Source organism: Engystomops pustulosus, chromosome 8 (genome assembly GCF_040894005.1).
Source record: "Engystomops pustulosus chromosome 8, aEngPut4.maternal, whole genome shotgun sequence".
In the NCBI taxonomy this organism is placed as follows: Eukaryota; Metazoa; Chordata; class Amphibia; order Anura; family Leptodactylidae; genus Engystomops; species Engystomops pustulosus.
The window spans coordinates 7420090-7443213 of record NC_092418.1 but is presented as its reverse complement, the minus strand read 5'-3'; the positions used below and the strand labels follow the sequence as shown (position 1 = coordinate 7443213).

Here is a 23124-nt window from a genome sequence, read left to right as displayed (position 1 = left end):
AATGACTGACACATGGATAGATCAGTGACAAAGAGGATGCCATCCCGTCCCTATCTCCATCCCTACCATAGGAGACCAAGTATAGTCCATCTATTGGGGTACAATGAGCAGATTTGGGGTTTGCATCACTTATGAGGAAAGGTGGACCTCCCATCGCCTCAGTCGCGAGCTGGGATGTAACGGTCGATTGCTCAGCGATAGCGTGATGAGTCATCATGGCTGCACCAGGGGGGGGGGGGCGTCTTGTGTGGTTGTGATTTACAGTCGTCCCTCCCTTCGAGAGAAAAAGGAAGTAACGCTCAGCAAAAAGAGAGATAGAAAAGAGAGCGAAACCGTACCTGGAGGACCTTCGCTCATCAGGACAGCGTGTGGTGGAGGCACCAGATCTGGACCATCCCTGGAGACAACTTAAAGGTAAGGACTTGGAGTCCCAACACTTTACTTTATCATTTTATAAAGTTCTCCTGGTATAACAAGTCTCCATCGCTTGGGCTGAGACATGAATTGCTTGGGAGAAACTTGACCTTAAAAAAGAAACCCCGACCCGATCCTAGTAGACTCAAAAATATCTTAAAAAGTTTGTCCAGATTAGAACATTTTGATTGTGAGAAGAATCCATGGACGGGTCTTAGGGACCACACGTAAAACCTTGTGGGGACAGCAGGTGACCCTAATGCCATGGGGTAGGTGTGATTGGATGCGGATGGGGTTGGATGTGATTCGAGATCTTGATGTTTGAGGCTTGGAGAGGTGATGGTGGACACGGCAGGGGAGAGCTGAGACCTTGTATAGTCCTTCATAAGATGAAGTCTCAGCCTCACATCCTCCTCCCCCCCCCCCCCCCCAAGTCTAATACTCAAGTATCTTTTTCATTTACTGATCCAAAACCACAGGAAATTACAGAAACTTGTGGTGCAGGAGCAGTCAGCACCCTTCCGGCACCAACACTCAGGTTCTTAGAGGGAAGGGAGGAGGTGCCAGTAATGATTTGAAATTAATTTCGGTGGTGGTCACATATATGTCTATCCTCATCCTGTGAGGCCCCAGAGATTCAGCAGAAGACAAACCAATATAAAATCTACCAAGCTCTACTTCATGTGTTGAGGAAGGGTGTGTCCAAGATCCATGTTTAGAAAGTGGGACTGAGGAAGCCCAATCTGACACCTTATTCCCGTGTGGCTGAGATCTTTCTTGGTTACTTACAGTTATGTTTATGATTTTGCCATTTTTTTTAGGTCGACTAAGGAAGCATCTAAGAACATTGAGAAGATCATCATGGGATGTCAACTCGTGAAGTTAGTCCTGATCCTCATGTCACTGGTCTGTGCTTTATCCATGGTTACTCCCACCACCCCCACCCTTGAGATGGAGACCACCAATGAATCCTTGAGTGAGACTTCTTTATCTGACAACTCCACCGAGAAGCAGGCAACCGATGGAGAGGCAAAAGCCACATCTCAGAATCTGGTTGCTTTGGCACAAGAAGAAGCCTCAAATGTCACAAATCCCACAACCAAAGTTGCAGCTTCCACGGATACAAAGGGAACCCAAGAGCAAGTAACAGAACCGTCTCGTGCGGTAACCAAAGAAGAAGTATCTACAGAAGATCCTGTAACCACCAACCCAACCAAGAGCAAAGAGCCTTCATCTCCTACCTTCCCAGGGATCACGGTGCCTGCAAATCTCCCGGTAACAGATCATGAACACAATCAAACCGCTGATCACGAGATGACTCCTTCTCCTATCCCATCAAACCAGACAATGGTAGTTCCTAAACTGGTGACCACAAAGGCCCCTAAACATGCCCCAATGACCACCAGTAAACCTAAGACATCCTATGGTGACATACAGAAAATAAAAATCATCATTGGGGTCCTCATCGTGATCCTGGTTCTTGTCCTGATCACCGTTGTGGTTGTAATGGTGAGAAACAAGAGACGGAGCGGATCCCAAAGCTTCCACAGCCAGAAGAGAAGCTCCAAGAAGCAGGACGTGTGGGCAGGACAGGCCCCGGAGCTCGGGGATGGGAAGATGACACGCCATCCAGAGGGCATGGAAAACGGCACAGGAGGGAACAAACCACAACCAGGGCAGGAGCAGGAGATGATCACCTTCACCAGTGCTGAGAAGAAGGACGAGTCTGTGGCTGAGGTCAATGAGTTGGAGGAGAAGAAACCCTTGTTGGAGGACGGCGGAGAAGATGAAGCAGAGAAGCCTCCAGCAGAAGAACACATTCCAGCCCTGACCATGGAACAGGAGAAGGTGTGAGAAGAATGTGACAGCGACACGGGAGACCTCTAAAGGTTCACCCAATCAATGCCCACATCATAGACTGGACACTGGGGGCGCTCAGGAGCAAGTGACTATGACTATCTCTATCACTATGACCATCTCTATTACTATCTACATGAGAAAGTTCCACGGCGGAACAGAAACATTGCACTGATATAGACATATAAACCTTTATAAGCTTATCACAGGATATCCCTGTGCTACATCTAACTATCATCTATCTATCTCCTATCTATCTATCTATCTCCTATCTATCTATCTCCTATCTATCTATCTATCTATCTCCTATCTATCTATCTTCTATCTATCTATCTCATATCTCTCTATCTATCTTCTATCTATCTCATATCTATCTATCTTCTATCTATCTATCTATCTCATATCTATCTATCTCCTATCTATCTTCTATCTATCTTCTATCTATCTCATATCTATCTATCTATCTATCTATCTATCTTCTATCTATCTCATATCTATCTATCTATCTATCTATCTCCTATCTATCTATCTATCTATCTATCTATCTATCTCCTATCTATCTATCTATCTATCTCATATCTATCTATCTCCTATCTATCTATCTTCTATCTATCTATCTCATATCTATCTATCTCCTATCTATCTTCTATCTATCTTCTATCTATCTCATATCTATCTATCTATCTATCTTCTATCTATCTCATATCTATCTATCTATCTATCTCCTATCTATCTATCTTCTATCTATCTCATATCTATCTATCTATCTATCTCCTATCTATCTCCTATCTATCTATCTATCTATCTATCTCATATCTATCTATCTCCTATCTATCTATCTATCTATCTCCTATCTATCTATCTCCTATCTATCTATCTCCTATCTATCTCATATCTATCTATCTATCTCCTATCTATCTCATATCTATCTATCTATCTCCTATCTATCTATTTATCTATCTCCTATCTATCTATCTATCTACCTATCTATCTCATATCTATCTATCTATGTATCTCCTATCTATCTCCTATCTATCTATCTATCTATCTCCTATCTATCTCCTATCTATCTATCTATCTATCTATCTACCTACCTATCTATCTCATATCTATCTATCTATCTCCTATCTATCTATTTATCTATCTCCTATCTATCTATCTATCTATCTCCTATCTATCTATCTATCTATCTATCTATCTATCTCCTATCTATCTCATATCTATCTATCTCCTATCTATCTATTTATCTATCTCCTATCTATCTATCTATCTCCTATCTATCTATCTATCTATCTATCTATCTATCTCCTATATATCTATCTATCTATCTATCTCCTATCTCCCTTGCAGGGCACATTACATAGGGGTGGAGGGCAGATGTATATAGGTGCTCGTCCGCTCAATCATTAGGCACATGCTTCATACATACCACATCTCCAGGTAGACCCCCGGTGTGGTGGGCTCTCATAGTGACCTCCTGCTGTGGTGAGGGCCTGATCACCACATCTCCAGGTAGACCCCCGGTGTGGTGGGCTCTCATAGTGACCTCCATGCTGTGGTGAGGGCCTGATCACCGCATCTCCAGGTAGACCCCCGGTGTGGTGGGCTCTCATGATGACCTCCATGCTGTGGTGAGGTCCTGATCACCACATCTCCAGGTAGACCCCCGGTGTGGTGGGCTCTCATAGTGACCTCCATGCTGTGGTGAGGTCCTGATCACATCTCCAGGTAGACCCCCGGTGTGGTGGGCTCTCATAGTGACCTCCATGCTATGGTGAGGTCCTGATCACCGCATCTCCAGGTAGACCCCCCGGTGTGGTGGGCTCTCATAGTGACCTCCATGCTATGGTGAGGTCCTGATCACCTCATCTCCAGGTAGACCCCCGGTGTGGTGGGCTCTCATAGTGACCTCCATGCTATGGTGAGGTCCTGATCACCTCATCTCCAGGTAGACCCCCGGTGTGGTGGGCTCTCATAGTGACCTCCATGCAGTGGTGAGGGCCTGATCACCGCATCTCCAGGTAGACCCCCGGTGTGGTGGGCTCTCATGATGACCTCCATGCTGTGGTGAGGGCCTGATCACCGCATCTCCAGGTAGACCCCCGGTGTGGTGGGCTCTCATAGTGACCTCCATGCTGTGGTGAGGGCCTGATCACCACATCTCCAGGTAGACCCCCGGTGTGGTGGGCTCTCATAGTGACCTCCATGCTGTGGTGAGGTCCTGATCACCACATCTCCAGGTAGACCCCCGGTGTGGTGGGCTCTCATAGTGACCTCCATGCTATGGTGAGGGCCTGATCTCCGCATCTCCAGGTAGACCCCCGGTGTGGTGGGCTCTCATAGTGACCTCCATGCTGTGGTGAGGGCCTGATCACCGCATCTCCAGGTAGACCCCCGGTGTGGTGGGCTCTCATAGTGACCTCCATGCTGTGGTGAGGGCCTGATCACCACATCTCCAGGTAGACCCCCGGTGTGGTGGGCTCTCATAGTGACCTCCATGCTGTGGTGAGGTCCTGATCACCACATCTCCAGGTAGACCCCCGGTGTGGTGGGCTCTCATAGTGACCTCCATGCTATGGTGAGGGCCTGATCTCCGCATCTCCAGGTAGACCCCCGGTGTGGTGGGCTCTCATAGTGACCTCCATGCTGTGGTGAGGTCCTGATCACCGCATCTCCAGGTAGACCCCCGGTCGGTGTGGTGGGCTCTCATAGTGACCTCCATGCTGTGCTGAGGGCCTGATCACCACATCTCCAGGTAGACCCCCGGTGTGGTGGGCTCTCATAGTGACCTCCATGCTGTGGTGAGGTCCTGATCACCACATCTCCAGGTAGACCCCCGGTGTGGTGGGCTCTCATAGTGACCTCCATGCTGTGGTGAGGGCCTGATCACCACATCTCCAGGTAGACCCCCGGTGTGGTGGGCTCTCATAGTGACCTCCTGCTGTGGTGAGGTCCTGATCACATCTCCAGGTAGACCCCTGGTGTGGTGGGCTCTCATAGTGATCTCCATGCTGTGGTGAGGTCCTGATCACATCTCCAGGTAGACCCCCGGTGTGGTGGGCTCTCATAGTGACCTCCATGCTGTGGTGAGGTCCTGATCACATCTCCAGATAGACCCCCGGTGTGGTGGGCTCTCATAGTGACCTCCATGCTGTGGTGAGGGCCTGATCACCGCATCTCCAGGTAGACCCCCGGTGTGGTGGGCTCTCATAGTGACCTCCTGCTGTGGTGAGGTCCTGATCACCACATCTCCAGGTAGACCCCCGGTGTGGTGGGCTCTCATAGTGACCTCCTGCTGTGGTGAGGTCCTGATCACCACATCTCCAGGTAGACCCCCGGTGTGGTGGGCTCTCATAGTGACCTCCATGCTGTGGTGAGGTCCTGATCACATCTCCAGGTAGACCCCCGGTGTGGTGGGCTCTCATAGTGACCTCCATGCTGTGGTGAGGTCCTGATCACATCTCCAGATAGACCCCCGGTGTGGTGGGCTCTCATAGTGACCTCCATGCTGTGGTGAGGGCCTGATCACCGCATCTCCAGGTAGACCCCCGGTGTGGTGGGCTCTCATAGTGACCTCCTGCTGTGGTGAGGTCCTGATCACCACATCTCCAGGTAGACCCCCGGTGTGGTGGGCTCTCATAGTGACCTCCTGCTGTTGTGAGGTCCTGATCACCACTTCTCCAGGTAGACCCCCGGTGTGGTGGGCTCTCATAGTGACCTCCTGCTGTGGTGAGGGCCTGATCACCGCATCCCCAGGTAGACCCCCGGTGTGGTGGGCTCTCATAGTGACCTCCTGCTGTGGTGAGGGCCTGATCCCTCCATCTCCAGGTAGACCCCCGGTGTGGTGGGCTCTTATAGTGACCTCCATGCTGTGGTGAGGTCCTGATCACCGCATCTCCAGGTAAACCCCCGGTCGGTGTGGTGGGCTCTCATAGTGACCTCCATGCTGTGGTGAGGGCCTGATCACTGCATCTCCAGGTAGACCCCCGGTGTGGTGGGCTCTCATAGTGACCTCCATGCTGTGGTGAGGGCCTGATCACATCTCCAGGTAGACCCCCGGTGTGGTGGGCTCTCATAGTGACCTCCATGCTGTGGTGAGGGCCTGATCACATCTCCAGGTAGACCCCCGGTGTGGTGGGCTCTCATAGTAACCTCCATGCTGTGGTGAGGGCCTGATCACCACATCTCCAGGTAGACCCCCGGTGTGGTGGGCTCTCATAGTGACCTCCATGCTGTGGTGAGGGCCTGATCACCACATCTCCAGGTAGACCCCCGGTGTGGTGGGCTCTCATAGTGACCTCCATGCTGTGGTGAGGGCCTGATCACCGCATCTCCAGGTAGACCCCCGGTGTGGTGGGCTCTCATAGTGACCTCCATGCTGTGGTGAGGGCCTGATCACCACATCTCCAGGTAGACCCCCGGTGTGGTGGGCTCTCATAGTGACCTCCATGCAGTGGTGAGGGCCTGATCACCGCATCTCCAGGTAGACCCCCGGTGTGGTGGGCTCTCATAGTGACCTCCATGCTGTGGTGAGGGCCTGATCACCGCATCTCCAGGTAGACCCCCGGTGTGGTGGGCTCTCATAGTGACCTCCATGCTGTGGTGAGGGCCTGATCACCACATCTCCAGGTAGACCCCCGGTGTGGTGGGCTCTCATAGTGACCTCCATGCTGTGGTGAGGGCCTGATCACCGCATCTCCAGGTAGACCCCCGGTGTGGTGGGCTCTCATAGTGACCTCCATGCTGTGGTGAGGGCCTGATCACCACATCTCCAGGTAGACCCCCGGTGTGGTGGGCTCTCATAGTGACCTCCATGCAGTGGTGAGGGCCTGATCACCGCATCTCCAGGTAGACCCCCGGTGTGGTGGGCTCTCATAGTGACCTCCATGCTGTGGTGAGGGCCTGATCACCGCATCTCCAGGTAGACCCCCGGTGTGGTGGGCTCTCATAGTGACCTCCATGCTGTGGTGAGGGCCTGATCACCACATCTCCAGGTAGACCCCTGGTGTGGTGGGCTCTCCCCACACAATTATTATACTGGTTATTATTTCTGTCATCATACGTTTGTACATTAAATTTTTTTTACTCACTGATCTCTGAGTCGCTGCTTCTTGCCCGGAGCTTGATGAGCTGACATCCTCTGTGCTGCTGCTATCGGGGGTCTGGGTGTGTAAACCACGAGACAATGTATGATAGAAGAGAAGCCACAGCTTCCACATCAATAGGCTCACCCTTCCCATGATGGACTGCACAAGCTACTGCTCTCTGTTATCAGCCAGACCCTCCAGCTGTTGTGCAGGATATAACCATGCTTCAGCAGTGTGTGCAGTACCTCCTGCAGCCACAAGGTGGGGATATAGTCCTGATGGAACACAGGAGCCAATGTGCATGACTGGCCCTAGGCAGAGGGGCCACAATAGCCATGACAAAGTATAGGACACCTGATACAGGTAATGTTACCCTGCGTATTACATTTGTGGTCTCCCCCTCCATAACAGATTAGAATAGAGGGAGAGGAGGACGGACCTTGTATAGTGACTATTGTATGGGGGGCGCAGGATTCAGGGGCAGGGCTGGTAGTTTATATGGGGGCATTATTTAAGGTCAAATCTATGTGCACATACAAGACCCTCGTCCATTATGATTGAGCGGGTGTCTGCGGGGTGTGGGGTGCCCCAGGGTCAGTGTCTGCGGGGTGTGGGGTGCCCCAGGGTCAGTGTCTGCAGGGTGTGGGGTGCCCCAGGGTCAGTGTCTGCAGGGTGCGGGGTGCCCCAGGGTCAGTGTCTGCAGGGTGCGGGGTGCCCCAGGGTCAGTGTCTGCGGGGTGTGGGGTGCCCCAGGGTCAGTGTCTGCGGGGTGTGGGGTGCCCCAGGGTCAGTGTCTGCAGGGTGTGGGGTGCCCCAGGGTCAGTGTCTGCAGGGTGCGGAGTGCCCCAGGGTCAGTGTCTGCAGGGTGCGGGGTGCCCCAGGGTCAGTGTCTGCAGGGTGCGGGGTGCCCCAGGGTCAGTGTCTGCAGGGTGCGGGGTGCCCCAGAGTCAGTGTCTGCAGGGTGTGGGGTGCCCCAGGGTCAGTGTCTGTAGGGTGTGGGGTGCCCCAGGGTCAGTGTCTGCGGGGTGTGGGGTGCCCCAGGGTCAGTGTCTGCGGGGTGTGGGGTGCCCCAGGGTCAGTGTCTGCGGGGTGTGGGATGCCCCAGGGTCAGGGTCTGCAGGTTGTGGGGTGCCCCAGGGTCAGTGTCTGCAGGGTGTGGGGTGCCCCAGGGTCAGGGTTTGCAGGGTGTGGGGTGCCCCAGGGTCAGTGTCTGCAGTGTGGGGTGCTCCAGGGTCAGTGTCTTCAGGGTGTGGGGTGCCCCGGGGTTGGGGTGTCTGCAGGGTGTGGGGTGCTCCAGGGTCAGTGTCTGCAGGGTGTGGGGTGCCCCAGGGTCAGTGTCTGCAGGGTGTGGGGTGCCCCAGGGTCAGTGTCTGCAGGGTGCGGGGTGCCCCAGGGTCAGGGTGTGGGGTGCCCCGGGGTTGGGGTGTCTGTGGGGTGCCCCAGGGTCAGTGTCTGCAGGGGTTTGCATGTTTCGGCGCCCGCAGCCTGTGTCGCTGTGCAGTGTTTGTGTATAGACACATCATGTATCTGGTATAGATCCAGTCCTGCGACACCTGACCCCGCCTGACCCTTCCCCTCTGTTACATTGTGTCACTAATAACGGGTCACGTTACACTAACGCTCCCTTGTCCTGCCCTTGTCGCGTTGCGGCCCTTTTTCAGGCACATTTGGAGCCGCTCTGTGGACCCTCATGTGCGGGGAGACGGTCCTAACACTTGTCGGTCGTGGCCCCAATTCATTAACCCCTCTTATGCCACAACAAACACGGACCTCGTGGCACAAGTAATGAATGACCCCCGAGATCTGTGGTGCGGGACCTGCAGACCGGTGGTCATATGACTGCAGGTCCTGCTCATCGCGTGATTAACCCCTGAGATGCCGCACCCTCCGGTGACGAGAGACTTGTGCCCAGGCCCGTGGACGACCACAGAGCTCCACCTATCATAATCCTCTAGTCACCACCAGAGCTGCAGCCCTAGGAGTATCCACCGATACTGTGCACCTAGGGCAGGAGGTGAGAGGTCACCAGGGACTGGACCATTGACCCATTAACTTCCACAGACCCCTCCTCTACCATGGGCCCCGGGTGGTCACATGGGGCCACGTTATCTCTCATGAAGTCTCATTACCTGATAATAATGCACTGACATAGAGGCTCCTGTAGGGGGCGCTACATCATATACAGAACCTAATATAGATAACAGAGCAGCCTGAGACTCACTGCCCCCCATACAGAGATCCGACCCTGCAGATTAGATACACAGCTCAGCAGTATCACACAGGATGGGATCAGATACACGACTCAGCAGGCAGTATCACACAGGATAGGATTAGATACACAGCTCAGCAGTCAGTATCACACAGGATAGGGTTAGATACACAGCTCCGCAGACAGTATCACACAGGAGAGGATTAGATACATAGCTCAGCAGGCAGTATCACACAGGATGGGATTAGATACACAGCTCAGCAGACAGTATCACACATGAGAGGATTAGATACACAGCTCAGCAGACAGTATCACACAGGAGAGGATTAGATACACAGCTCAGCAGACAGTATCACACTGGAGAGGATTAGATACACAGCTCAGCAGACAGTATCACACAGGATAGGATTAGATACACAGCTCAGCAGACAGTATCACACATGATGGGATTAGATACACAGCTCAGCAGACAGTATCACACAGGATAGGATTAGATACACAGCTCAGCAGACAGTATCACACAGGATGGGATTAGATACACAGCTCAGCAGGCAGTATCACACAGGAGAGGATTAGATACACAGCTCAGCAGACAGTATCACACAGGAGAGGATTAGATACACGGCTCAGCAGACCGTATCACACAGGATAGGATTAGATACACAGCTCAGCAGACAGTATCACACAGGATAGGATTAGATACACAGCTCAGCAGACAGTATCACACAGGATAGGATTAGATACACAGCTCAGCAGTCAGTATCACACAGGAGAGGATTAGATACACAGATCAGCAGACAGTATCACACAGGATAGGATTAGATACACAGCTCATCAGACAGTATCACACAGGAGAGGATTAGATACACAGCTCAGCAGGCAGTATCACACAGGATAGGATTAGATACACAGCTCAGCAGACAGTATCACACAGGAGAGGATTAGATACACAGCTCAGCAGACAGTATCACACAGGAGAGGATTAGATACACAGCTCAGCAGACAGTATCACACTGGAGAGGATTAGATACACAGCTCAGCAGACAGTATCACACAGGATAGGATTAGATACACAGCTCATCAGACAGTATCACACAGGAGAGGATTAGATACACAGCTCAGCAGGCAGTATCACACAGGATAGGATTAGATACACAGCTCAGCAGACTGTATCACACAGGATAGGATTAGATACACAGCTCAGCAGACTGTATCACACATGATAGGATTAGATACACAGCTCAGCAGACAGTATCACACAGGATGGGATTAGATACACAGCTCAGCAGGCAGTATCACACATGATAGGATTAGATACACAGCTCAGCAGACAGTATCACACAGCATAGGATTAGATACACAGCTCAGCAGACTGTATCACATAGGATAGGATTAGATACACAGCTCAGCAGTCAGTATCACACAGGATAGGATGAGATACACAGCTCAGCAGTCAGTATCACACAGGATAGGATTAGATACACAGCTCAGCAGGCAGTATCACACAGGAGAGGATTAGATACACAGCTCACCAGACAGTATCACACAGGATAGGATTAGATACACAGCTCAGCAGACAGTATCACACAGGATAGGATTAGATACACAGCTCAGCAGACAGTATCACACAGGATAAAATTAGATACACAGCTCAGCAGACAGTATCACACAGGATAGGATTAGATACACAGCTCAGCAGACAGTATCACACAGGATAGGATTAGATACACAGCTCAGCAGACAGTATCACACAGGATGGGATTAGATACACAGCCCAGCAGACAGTATCACACAGGATAGGATTAGATACACAGCCCAGCAGACAGTATCACAGGATAGGATTAGATACACAGCACAGTAGGCAGTATCACACAGGATAGGATTCGATACACAGCTCAGCAGACTGTATCACACAGGATAGGATTAGATACACAGCTCAGCAGGCTGTATCACACATGATTGGATTAGATACACAGCTCAGCAGACAGTATCACACAGGATAGGATTAGATACACAGCTCAGCAGGCAGTATCACACAGGAGAGGATTAGATACACAGGTCAGCAGGCAGTATCGCACAGGGGAGGATTAGATACACTGCTCAGCAGACAGTATCACACAGGATAGGATTAGATACACAGCTCAGCAGTCGGTATCACACATGATGGGATTAGATACACAGCTCAGCAGACAGTATCACACAGGAGAGGATTAGATACACAGCCCAGCAGACAGTATCACACAGGATAGGATTAGATACACAGCCCAGCAGACAGTATCACAGGATAGGATTAGATACACAGCACAGTAGGCAGTATCACACAGGATAGGATTAGATACACAGCTCAGCAGACTGTATCACACAGGATAGGATTAGATACACAGCTCAGCAGGCTGTATCACACATGATTGGATTAGATACACAGCTCAGCAGACAGTATCACACAGGATAGGATTAGATACACAGCTCAGCAGGCAGTATCACACAGGAGAGGATTAGATACACAGCTCAGCAGGCAGTATCGCACAGGGGAGGATTAGATACACTGCTCAGCAGACAGTATCACACAGGATGGGATTAGATACACAGCTCAGCAGACAGTATCACACAGGATAGGATTAGATACACAGCTCAGCAGGCAGTATCACACAGGAGAGGATTAGATACACAGCTCAGCAGGCAGTATCGCACAGGGGAGGATTAGATACACTGCTCAGCAGACAGTATCACACAGGATAGGATTAGATACACAGCTCAGCAGACAGTATCACACAGGACAGGATTAGATACACAGCTCAGCAGACAGTATCACACAGGATGGGATTAGATACACAGCTCAGCAGACAGTATCACACAGGATAGGATTAGATACACAGCTCAGCAGACAGTATCACACAGGATAGGATTAGATACACAGCTCAGCAGACAGTATCACACAGGATGGGATTAGATACACAGCTCAGCAGACAGTATCACACAGGAGAGGATTAGATACACAGCTCAGCAGACAGTATCACACAGGAGAGGATTAGATACACAGCTCAGCAGACAGTATCACACAGGAGAGGATTAGATACACAGCTCAGCAGACAGTATCACACAGGATGGGATTAGATACACAGCTCAGCAGACAGTATCACACAGGATAGTATTAGATACACAGCTCAGCAGTATCACACAGGACAGGAATAGATACACAGCTCAGCAGACAGTATCACACAGGATGGGATTAGATACACAGCTCAGCAGACAGTATCACACAGGATAGGATTAGATACACAGCTCAGCAGACAGTATCACACAGGATAGGACTGCTGAGCTGTGTATCTAATCCTCTCCTGTGTGATACACAGCTCAGCAGACAGTATCACACAGGATAGTATTAGATACACAGCTCAGCAGTATCACACAGGATAGGATTAGATACGCAGCTCAGCAGACAGTATCACACAGGATAGGATTAGATACGCAGCTCAGCAGACTGTATCACACAGGAGAGGATTAGATACACAGCTCAGCAGACAGTATCACACAGGATAGGATTAGATACACAGCTCAGCAGACAGTATCACACAGGATAGGATTAGATACACAGCTCAGCAGACAGTATCACACAGGATAGGATTAGATACACAGCTCAGCAGACAGTATCACACAGGATAGGAGTAGATACATAGCTCAGCGGACAGTATCACACAGGATAGGATTAGATACACAGCTCAGCAGACAGTATCACACAGGATAGGACTAGATACACAGCTCAGCAGACAGTATCACACAGGAGAGGATTAGATACACAGCTCAGCAGTCAGTATCACACAGGATGGGATTAGATACACAGCTCAGCAGACAGTATCACACAGGATAGGATTAGATACACAGCTCTGCAGGCAGTATCACACAGGATAGGATTAGATACACAGCTCAGCAGACAGTATCACACAGGATAGGATTAGATACACAGCACAGAAGGCAGTATCACACAGGATAGGATTAGATACACAGCTCAGCAGACAGTATAACACAGGATGGGATTAGATACACAGCTCAGCAGACAGTATCACACAGGATAGTATTAGATACACAGCTCAGCAGTATCACACAGGATAGGATTAGATACGCAGCTCAGCAGACAGTATCACACAGGATAGGATTAGATACGCAGCTCAGCAGACTGTATCACACAGGAGAGGATTAGATACACAGCTCAGCAGACAGTATCACACAGGATAGGATTAGATACACAGCTCAGCAGACAGTATCACACAGGATAGGATTAGATACACAGCTCAGCAGACAGTATCACACAGGATAGGATTAGATACACAGCTCAGCAGACAGTATCACACAGGATAGGAGTAGATACATAGCTCAGCGGACAGTATCACACAGGATAGGATTAGATACACAGCTCAGCAGACAGTATCACACAGGATAGGATTAGATACACAGCTCTGCAGGCAGTATCACACAGGATAGGATTAGATACACAGCTCAGCAGACAGTATCACACAGGATAGGATTAGATACACAGCACAGTAGGCAGTATCACACAGGATGGGATTAGATACACAGCACAGCAGGCAGTATCACACAGGATGGGATTAGATACACAGCTCAGCAGGCAGTATCACACAGGATAGGATTAGATACACAGCACAGCAGGCAGTATCACACAGGATGGGATTAGATACAGAGCACAGCAGGCAGTATCACACAGGATGGGATTAGATACACAGCTCAGCAGACAGTATCACACAGGATAGGGTTAGATACACAGCTCAGCAGGCAGTATCACACAGGAGAGGATTAGATACACAGCTCAGCAGACAGTATCACAGAGGATGGGATTAGATACACAGCTCAGCAGACAGTATCACACAGGACAGGATTAGATACACAGCTCAGCAGGCAGTATCACACAGGAGAGGATTAGATACACAGCTCAGCAGGCAGTATCACACAGGAGAGGATTAGATACACAGCTCAGCAGACAGTATCACACAGGACAGGATTAGATACACAGCTCAGCAGACTGTATCACACAGGATAGGATTAGATACACAGCTCAGCAGGCAGTATCACACAGGATGGGATTAGATACACAGCTCAGCAGTATCACACAGGATAGGATTAGATACACAGCTCAGCAGACAGTATCACACAGGATAGGATTAGATACACAGCTCTGCAGGCAGTATCACACAGGATAGGATTAGATACACAGCTCAGCAGACAGTATCACACAGGATAGGATTAGATACACAGCACAGTAGGCAGTATCACACAGGATGGGATTAGATACACAGCACAGCAGGCAGTATCACACAGGATGGGATTAGATACACAGCTCAGCAGGCAGTATCACACAGGATAGGATTAGATACACAGCACAGCAGGCAGTATCACACAGGATGGGATTAGATACAGAGCACAGCAGGCAGTATCAAACAGGATGGGATTAGATACACAGCTCAGCAGACAGTATCACACAGGATAGGGTTAGATACACAGCTCAGCAGGCAGTATCACACAGGAGAGGATTAGATACACAGCTCAGCAGACAGTATCACAGAGGATGGGATTAGATACACAGCTCAGCAGACAGTATCACACAGGACAGGATTAGATACACAGCTCAGCAGGCAGTATCACACAGGAGAGGATTAGATACACAGCTCAGCAGGCAGTATCACACAGGAGAGGATTAGATACACAGCTCAGCAGACAGTATCACACAGGACAGGATTAGATACACAGCTCAGCAGACTGTATCACACAGGATAGGATTAGATACACAGCACAGCAGGCAGTATCACACAGGAAGGGATTAGATACACAGCTCAGCAGTATCACACAGGATAGGATTAGATACACAGCTCAGCAGACAGTATCACACAGGATAGGATTAGATACACAGCTCAGCAGGCAGTATCACACAGGACAGGATTAGATACACAGCTCAGTAGGCAGTATCACATAGGATAGGATTAGATACACAGCTCAGTAGGCAGTATCACATAGGATAGGATTAGATACACAGCACAGCAGACAGTATCACACAGGATAGGGTTAGATACACAGCTCAGCAGGCAGTATCACACAGGACAGGATTAGATACACAGCTCAGTAGGCAGTATCACATAGGATAGGATTAGATACACAGCTCAGCAGACAGTATCACACAGGATAGGATTAGATACACAGCTCAGCAGGCAGTATCACACAGGACAGGATTAGATACACAGCTCAGCAGACAGTATCACACAAGATAGGTTTAGATACACAGCTCAGCAGGCAGTATCACACAGGAGAGGATTAGATACACAGCTCAGCAGTCAGTATCACACAGGAGAGGATTAGATACACAGCTCAGCAGGCAGTATCACACAGGATAGGGTTAGATACACAGCTCAGCAGACAGTATCACACAGGATAGGATTAGATACACAGCTCAGCAGACTGTATCACACAGGATAGGATTAGATACACAGCTCAGCAGACAGTATCACACAGGATAGGATTATATACACAGCTCAGCAGACAGTATCACACAGGATAGGATTAGATACACAGCTCAGCAGTCAGTATCACACAGGATAGGATTATATACACAGCTCAGCAGACAGTAGCACACATGATGGGATTAGATACACAGCTCAGCAGACAGTATCACACAGAGTAAGATTAGATACACAGCTCAGCAGGCAGTATCACACAGGATAGGATTAGATACACTGCTCAGCAGACAGTAGCACACAGGATAGGATTAGACACACAGCTCAGCAGTCAGTATCACACAGGATGGGATTAGATACACAGCTCAGCAGAGAGTATCACACAGGATAGGATTAGATACACAGCTCAGCAGACAGTATCACACATGATGGGATTAGATACACAGCTCAGCAGACTGTATCACACATGATGGGATTAGATACACAGCTCAGCAGGCAGTATCACACAGGATAGGATTAGATACACAGCTCAGCAGGCAGTAGCACACATGATGGGATTAGATACACAGCTCAGCAGACAGTATCACACAGAGTAAGATTAGATACACTGCTCAGCAGACAGTAGCACACAGGATAGGATTAGATACACAGCTCAGCAGTCAGTATCACACAGGATGGGATTAGATACACAGCTCAGCAGAGAGTATCACACAGGATAGGATTAGATACACAGCTCAGCAGACAGTATCACACATGATGGGATTAGATACACAGCTCAGCAGACTGTATCACACATGATGGGATTAGATACACAGCTCAGCAGGCAGTATCACACAGGATAGGATTAGATACACAGCTCAGCAGGCAGTATCACACAGGATAGGATTAGATACACAGCTCAGCAGACAGTATCACACAGGATAGGATTAGATACACGGCTCAGCAGACAGTATCACACAGGATAGGATTAGATACACAGCTCAGGAGACAGTATCACACAGGATAGGATTAGATACACAGCTCAGCAGACAGTATCACACAGGATAGGATTAGATACACAGCTCAGCAGTCAGTATCACACAGGATAGGATTAGATACACAGCTCAGCAGACAGTATCACATAGGATAGGATTAGATACACAGCTCAGCAGACAGTATCACATAGGATAGGATTAGATACACAGCTCAGCAGTCAGTATCACACAGGATAGGATTAGATACACAGCTCAGCAGACAGTATCACACAGGAGAGGATTAGATACACAGCTCAGCAGACAGTATCACATAGGATAGGATTAGATACACAGCTCAGCAGTCAGTATCACACAGGATAGGATTAGATACACAGCTCAGCAGACAGTATCACATAGGATAGGATTAGATACACAGCTCAGCAGACAGTATCACATAGGATAGGATTAGATACACAGCTCAGCAGTCAGTATCACACAGGATAGGATTAGATACACAGCTCAGCAGACAGTATCACACAGGAGAGGATTAGATACACAGCTCAGCAGACAGTATCACATAGGATAGGATTAGATACACAGCTCAGCAGACAGTATCACACAGGATGGGATTAGATACACAGCTCAGCAGACAGTATCACACAGGAGAGGATGAGATACACAGCTCAGCAGACAGTATCACACAGGATAGGGTTAGATACACAGCTCAGCAGACAGTATCACACAGGAGAGGATTAGATACACAGCTCAGCAGGCAGTATCACACAGGATGGGATTAGATACACAGCTCAGCAGACAGTATCACACAGGATAGGATTAGATACACAGCTCAGCAGGCAGTATCACACAGGATGGTATAAGATACACAGCTCAGCAGGCTGTATCACACAGGGTAAGATTAGATACACTGCTCAGCAGACAGTATCATACAGGAGAGGATTAGATACACAGCTCAGCAGACAGTATCACACAGGATAGGATTAGATACACAGCTCAGCAGACAGTATCACACATGATTGGATTAGATACACAGACTGTATCCCCATCACCATGGTAGGACTGGTGCCTTTGTTTTAACCAATCATGGCAGAGCTTTTATTGTTAATGGACAGTTTCAGGAATGAAAGCTGCATTGTGATTGGTTGCTATGTGTAACAGCCCGGTTTTCCTGTAGTCAGTGTTATATCCGCTTGCTGTCAGTGTATAGGAATCTTCTTGCACACCTCAGGTGGGACATGGGTCCCCATCTTTCTGGGGGCAGCACCATTGGTGGCCTCCGTGGCTGCTGTACATGGGTGTGGTCTGTAGGCCGCTGTTCACACAATGATGGAAGCGCAGGCCTCCTGTAACCTTATCCTCCACGTCTCAGGTGAGTCACATCTTCACACAAGAGGGGGAGACGCAGGTGACATGATAGACGGGCGACTGACAGCTACACGGATCCTGGAGGGTGTGGGCCCGGCGCCTCCTCCTCCGCACCACAAGGGGTTAACCCTCCATACAAACAGGAAAAACCGCATTTTCGGTATTTATGATATTTGAGGAGGACGAAAGATCAGCCCCCGCAGCATCCCACCCCCAAGACCGAACATCACCTGGACAGGGACCGACCCGCAGAGCTGACGCTTCACTCACATCATCAACCAGGACTACAGCCCCCCCCAATCCTCTATAGTGACCCACAGAGCTGACACTCATCACCGGACCGAGGAGCTGACAATCTGATCTCTACCTGGGGCGGCAAACCTTGTGATCCCAACCTGCAGAGCTGACAATCTAATCTGCACTAAAGCGACGGCAAGGAACCGTATCCAACCTCCAGTCACAGAAACAAAGACTTCTCATATAAAAAGGTAAATTATTACACGTTACATGATGGGGGGAGTAGTGCTGGGTGATAAGGATTAGATACACAGCACAGCAGACAGTATCCCACAGGACAGGATTAGATACACAGCTCAGCAGACAGTATCACACAGGATGGGATTAGATACACAGCTCAGCAGGCGGTATCACACAGGATAGGATTAGATACACAGCTCAGCAGGCAGTATCACACAGGATAGGATTAGATACACAGCTCAGCAGGCAGTATCACACCAGAGGGGCTTAGATACACAGCTCAGCCTGCAGTATCACACATGATGGGATTAGATGCACAGCTCAGCATACAGTATCACACAGGATAGGATAAGATACACAGCTCAGCAGGCAGTATCACACAGGATAGGATTAGATACACAGCTCAGCAGACAGTATCACACAGGAGAGGATTAGATACACAGCTCAGCAGGCAGTATCACACAGGATAGGATTAGATACACAGCTCAGCAGGCAGTATCACACAGGAGAGGATTAGATACACAGCTCAGCAGGCAGTATCACACAGGATAGGATTAGATACACAGCTCAGCAGACAGTATCACACAGGAGAGGATTAGATACACAGCTCAGCAGGCAGTATCACACAGGATAGGATTAGATACACAGCTCAGCAGTCAGTATCACACAGGATAGGATTAGATACACAGCTCAGCAGTCAGTATCACACAGGATAGGATTAGATACACAGCTCAGCAGACAGTATCACACAGGATAGGATTAGATACACAGCTCAGCAGGCAGTATCACACAGGATAGGATTAGATACACAGCTCAGCAGACAGTATCACACAGGATAGGATAAGATACACAGCTCAGCAGGCAGTATCACACAGGAGAGGATTAGATACACAGCTCAGCAGTATCACACAGGAGAGGATTAGATACACAGCTCAGCAGTCAGTATCACACAGGAGAGGATTAGATACACAGCTCAGCAGACAGTATCACACAGGATAGGATTAGATACACAGCTCAGCAGACAGTATCACACAGGAGAGCATTAGATACACAGCTCAGCAGGCAGTATCACACAGGATAGGATTAGATACACAGCTCAGCAGACAGTATCACACAGGATAGGATTAGATACACAGCTCAGCAGACAGTATCTCACAGGATAGGATAAGATACACAGCTCAGCAGGCAGTATCACACAGGATAGGATTAGATACACAGCTCAGCAGACAGTATCACACAGGAGAGGATTAGATACACAGCTCAGCAGGCAGTATCACACAGGATAGGATTAGATACACAGCTCAGCAGGCGGTATCACACAGGATAGGATTAGATACACAGCTCAGCAGACATCACATAGGATAGGATTAGATACACAGCTCAGCAGGCAGTATCACACAGGATAGGATTAGATACACGGCTCAGCAGACAGTATCACACAGGAGAGGATTAGATACACAGCTCAGCAGACAGTATCACACAGGATAGGATTAGATACACAGCGCAGCAGGCAGTATCACACAGGATAGGATTAGATACACAGCTCAGCAGGCAGTATCACACCAGATGGGCTTAGATACACAGCTCAGCCTGCAGTATCACACATGATGGGATTAGATGCACAGCTCAGCAGGCAGTATCACACAGGATAGGATTAGATACACGGCTCAGCAGACAGTATCACACAGGAGAGGATTAGATACACAGCTCAGCAGACTGTATCACACAGGATGGGATAAGATACACATCTCAGCAGGCAGTATCACACAGGATAGGATTAGATACACAGCTCAGCAGTCAGTATCACACAGGATAGGATTAGATACACAGCTCAGCAGTCAGTATCACACAGGATAGGATTAGATACACAGCTCAGCAGGCAGTATCACACAGGATAGGATTAGATACACAGCTCAGCAGTCAGTATCACACAGGATAGGATTAGATACACAGCTCAGCAGTCAGTATCACACAGGATAGGATTAGATACACGGCTCAGCAGACAGTATCACACATGATGGGATTAGATACACAGCTCAGCAGTCAGTATCACACAGGATAGGATTAGATACACAGCTCAGCAGTCAGTATCACACAGGATAGGATTAGATACACGGCTCAGCAGACAGTATCACACATGATGGGATTAGATACACAGCTCAGCAGTCAGTATCACACAGGATAGGATTAGATACACAGCTCAGCAATCAGTATCACCCAGGATGGGATTAGATACACAGCTCAGCAGACAGTATCACACAGGAGAGGATTAGATACACGGCTCAGCAGACAGTATCACACAGGATAGGATTAGATACACAGCTCAGCAGTCAGTATCACACAGGATAGGATTAGATACACAGCTCAGCAGGCAGTATCACACAGGATAGGATTAGATACACAGCTCAGCAGACAGTATCACACAGGATAGGATTAGATACACAGCTCAGCAGGCTGTATCACACATGATGGGATTAGATACACAGCTCAGCAGACAGTATCACACAGGACAGGATTAGATACACAGCTCAGCAGGCAGTATCACATAGGATGGGATTAGATACACAGCTCAGCAGGCAGTATCACACAGGATAGGGTTAGATACACAGCTCAGCAGACAGTATCACACAGGATGGGATTAGATACTCAGCTCTGTCACTGTGACCTTTGTCCTCCTGTAGATGGCGATGGTCACGGGTCTCATCCCCATCCTCCGCACGGCTCTGGAAGCGACCACGGATTACACGGGGAGGACCATGTGGTTTGGGTTCGCCGTGGTCCGGCTCCTCGCCCTCTATGTATCCGAGCTCCCTTGGGGAAAGCTGGACCTGGACTTTGATTGCCGCGGTAACGGGACCTCGGAGTTCTGCCGTAAAGCGTGCTTCAACGAACACTTCAGCGTGCCGGTGGTCTCCTTGTGGAACAGCGCCTACGTCTTCTTCGTGGCCTCGGTGCTCCTCATGGAGCTCTTCACCTCTCAGCTCCGCCACAGCCTCACCAAGGCCTCGGTAAGGAAGAAGATGGCGCAGTGCGAGGGTCCGCTGGTGGGGGCCTGGTCCTCAGAACTGGCCCATAAAGATCTGGTGTTGGACTTCCACCGGCAGAAGGTTCTGCTGCTCCTGTACCTGCTGTGCGTCCTCCTGCGGCTGCTGGGCGAGGTCTCCTTCCTCTACGTCCTGTTTGGGTGGCACCTGCCCCTGGTGTCTGGTGACCCCATCCATTGCTCCTCCATCTTGTGCCCCGGACCCTTCACCTGCCTGGTCCGGTTCTCTGCGGAGAAGCGCATGTCCCTCTACCTCCTCGGATCGCTCTCCGCTCTCTTGGTCCTCACTTGCGTCGTCTTTAGTCTCTTTAGCATCTTCCATTATTTGGCCAATTGTCGGATTCGCCAGGAGCAGAGCGTGTAGCCAGAGGCGGAGCCGCTATCTATGAGAGAGTCCAAAACTATCGGTGACTGCAGCTCTAGTGGTGACTGGAGTATCAGAAATAAGCAACATCATGACTGCAGCTCTGGCTGTGACTGGAGTATCAGACCCGCTCCCACTCTAACACTAGAATTACTACACACATGTTCTACCTCATAGACAATATGAAACCAACTACAAACGCTGGTGATTTCCCTGGGAAAGAAGAAGCTGCATGTTTTTTTTTTATTTTTCTGATTCCCTGTATTCACACACATCAGTATCAAAGCAAAAAAACTGAAATATTTATAGGAAACTGAACATCTCTCACCACTAGGTGGCGCCGTCATGCGATCGCTGCCGCTGTACGTTGGGCTTGTGCTGCCACCTAGTGTCTGTTTTTGCACAAATTCTTGGAAATTTTTCCTAAACTTTTTATAATCCATCAAATAGAGGAATTTGGAGCCCGTACATAACCCATGGGTGGTGCCCGGTGCACGGAGGTGAAGCATCGCTATGTCCTGCCATCCCCGGTGCCCATAGGGCTGTATTATTCGGGGGGGGGGGACAGCAGATAGACGTGACAGTGTTATTTGGGGACCGACATCCGGGACAGAGAGGACAAAGAGGGAACAGGGAGAAGCGCATTTCTACTACTACATCCTAGTGTTACACTGTAATATGTGAAAAACATTCAATAAAATAGGTGTAAAAATACAATGTCACTGTATATTTCATGTTAAAGGTAATACAGGCCCCTCCCCTTTATCTAAGTCCCGCCTCTTATGCATCTTACGTTTTAAATCCTTCTGACAATGAACTAATTGTTTTGTTAAAACCTAAATGTAAGGTTTGGGCAAAGTCCAAAATCATCCTCCATCCG

General features: G+C 49.3%; 2 protein-coding genes and 1 long non-coding RNA gene across 6 annotated transcripts; all 3 read left to right on the top strand.

Annotated features, from left to right (window-relative positions):
• LOC140075861 (uncharacterized) lies at nt 1–2700 on the top strand. The gene is made up of 2 exons (XM_072122235.1): nt 1–414; nt 1236–2700. Exon 2 carries the CDS (start codon nt 1276–1278, stop codon nt 2266–2268), a length of 993 nt encoding a protein of 330 aa, XP_071978336.1. The 5' UTR covers nt 1–414; nt 1236–1275; the 3' UTR covers nt 2269–2700.
• A 370-nt stretch (nt 2701–3070) lies between these two features.
• LOC140075860 (uncharacterized) lies at nt 3071–7364 on the top strand. Its single transcript, XR_011849471.1, has 2 exons — nt 3071–4489; nt 4636–7364. It is a non-coding gene; the product is annotated as an uncharacterized lncRNA (long non-coding RNA).
• A 10697-nt stretch (nt 7365–18061) lies between these two features.
• LOC140075859 (gap junction beta-1 protein-like) lies at nt 18062–22957 on the top strand. 4 transcript variants are annotated; one of them, XM_072122232.1, is made up of 3 exons: nt 18062–18364; nt 18671–18848; nt 21519–22955. In XM_072122232.1, the coding sequence occupies exon 3, from the start codon at nt 21519–21521 to the stop codon at nt 22242–22244; it is 726 nt and encodes a 241-aa protein (XP_071978333.1). In that variant the 5' UTR covers nt 18062–18364; nt 18671–18848; the 3' UTR covers nt 22245–22955. The 4 variants fall into 4 exon arrangements, with proteins under 4 accessions (XP_071978333.1, XP_071978332.1, XP_071978334.1 ...); XM_072122231.1 differs by having other exon boundaries at nt 18539–18848; XM_072122233.1 differs by lacking the exon at nt 18671–18848 and having other exon boundaries at nt 21519–22957.
• Nucleotides 22958–23124: the final 167 nt, after the last annotated feature.

Coding starts and splice junctions, on each gene's coding strand:
- LOC140075859 (XM_072122233.1), top strand. CDS start 21,519: ATGGCGATGGTCACGGGTCTCATCCCCATCCTCCGCACGGCTCTGGAA.
- LOC140075861 (XM_072122235.1), top strand. CDS start 1,276: ATGGGATGTCAACTCGTGAAGTTAGTCCTGATCCTCATGTCACTGGTC.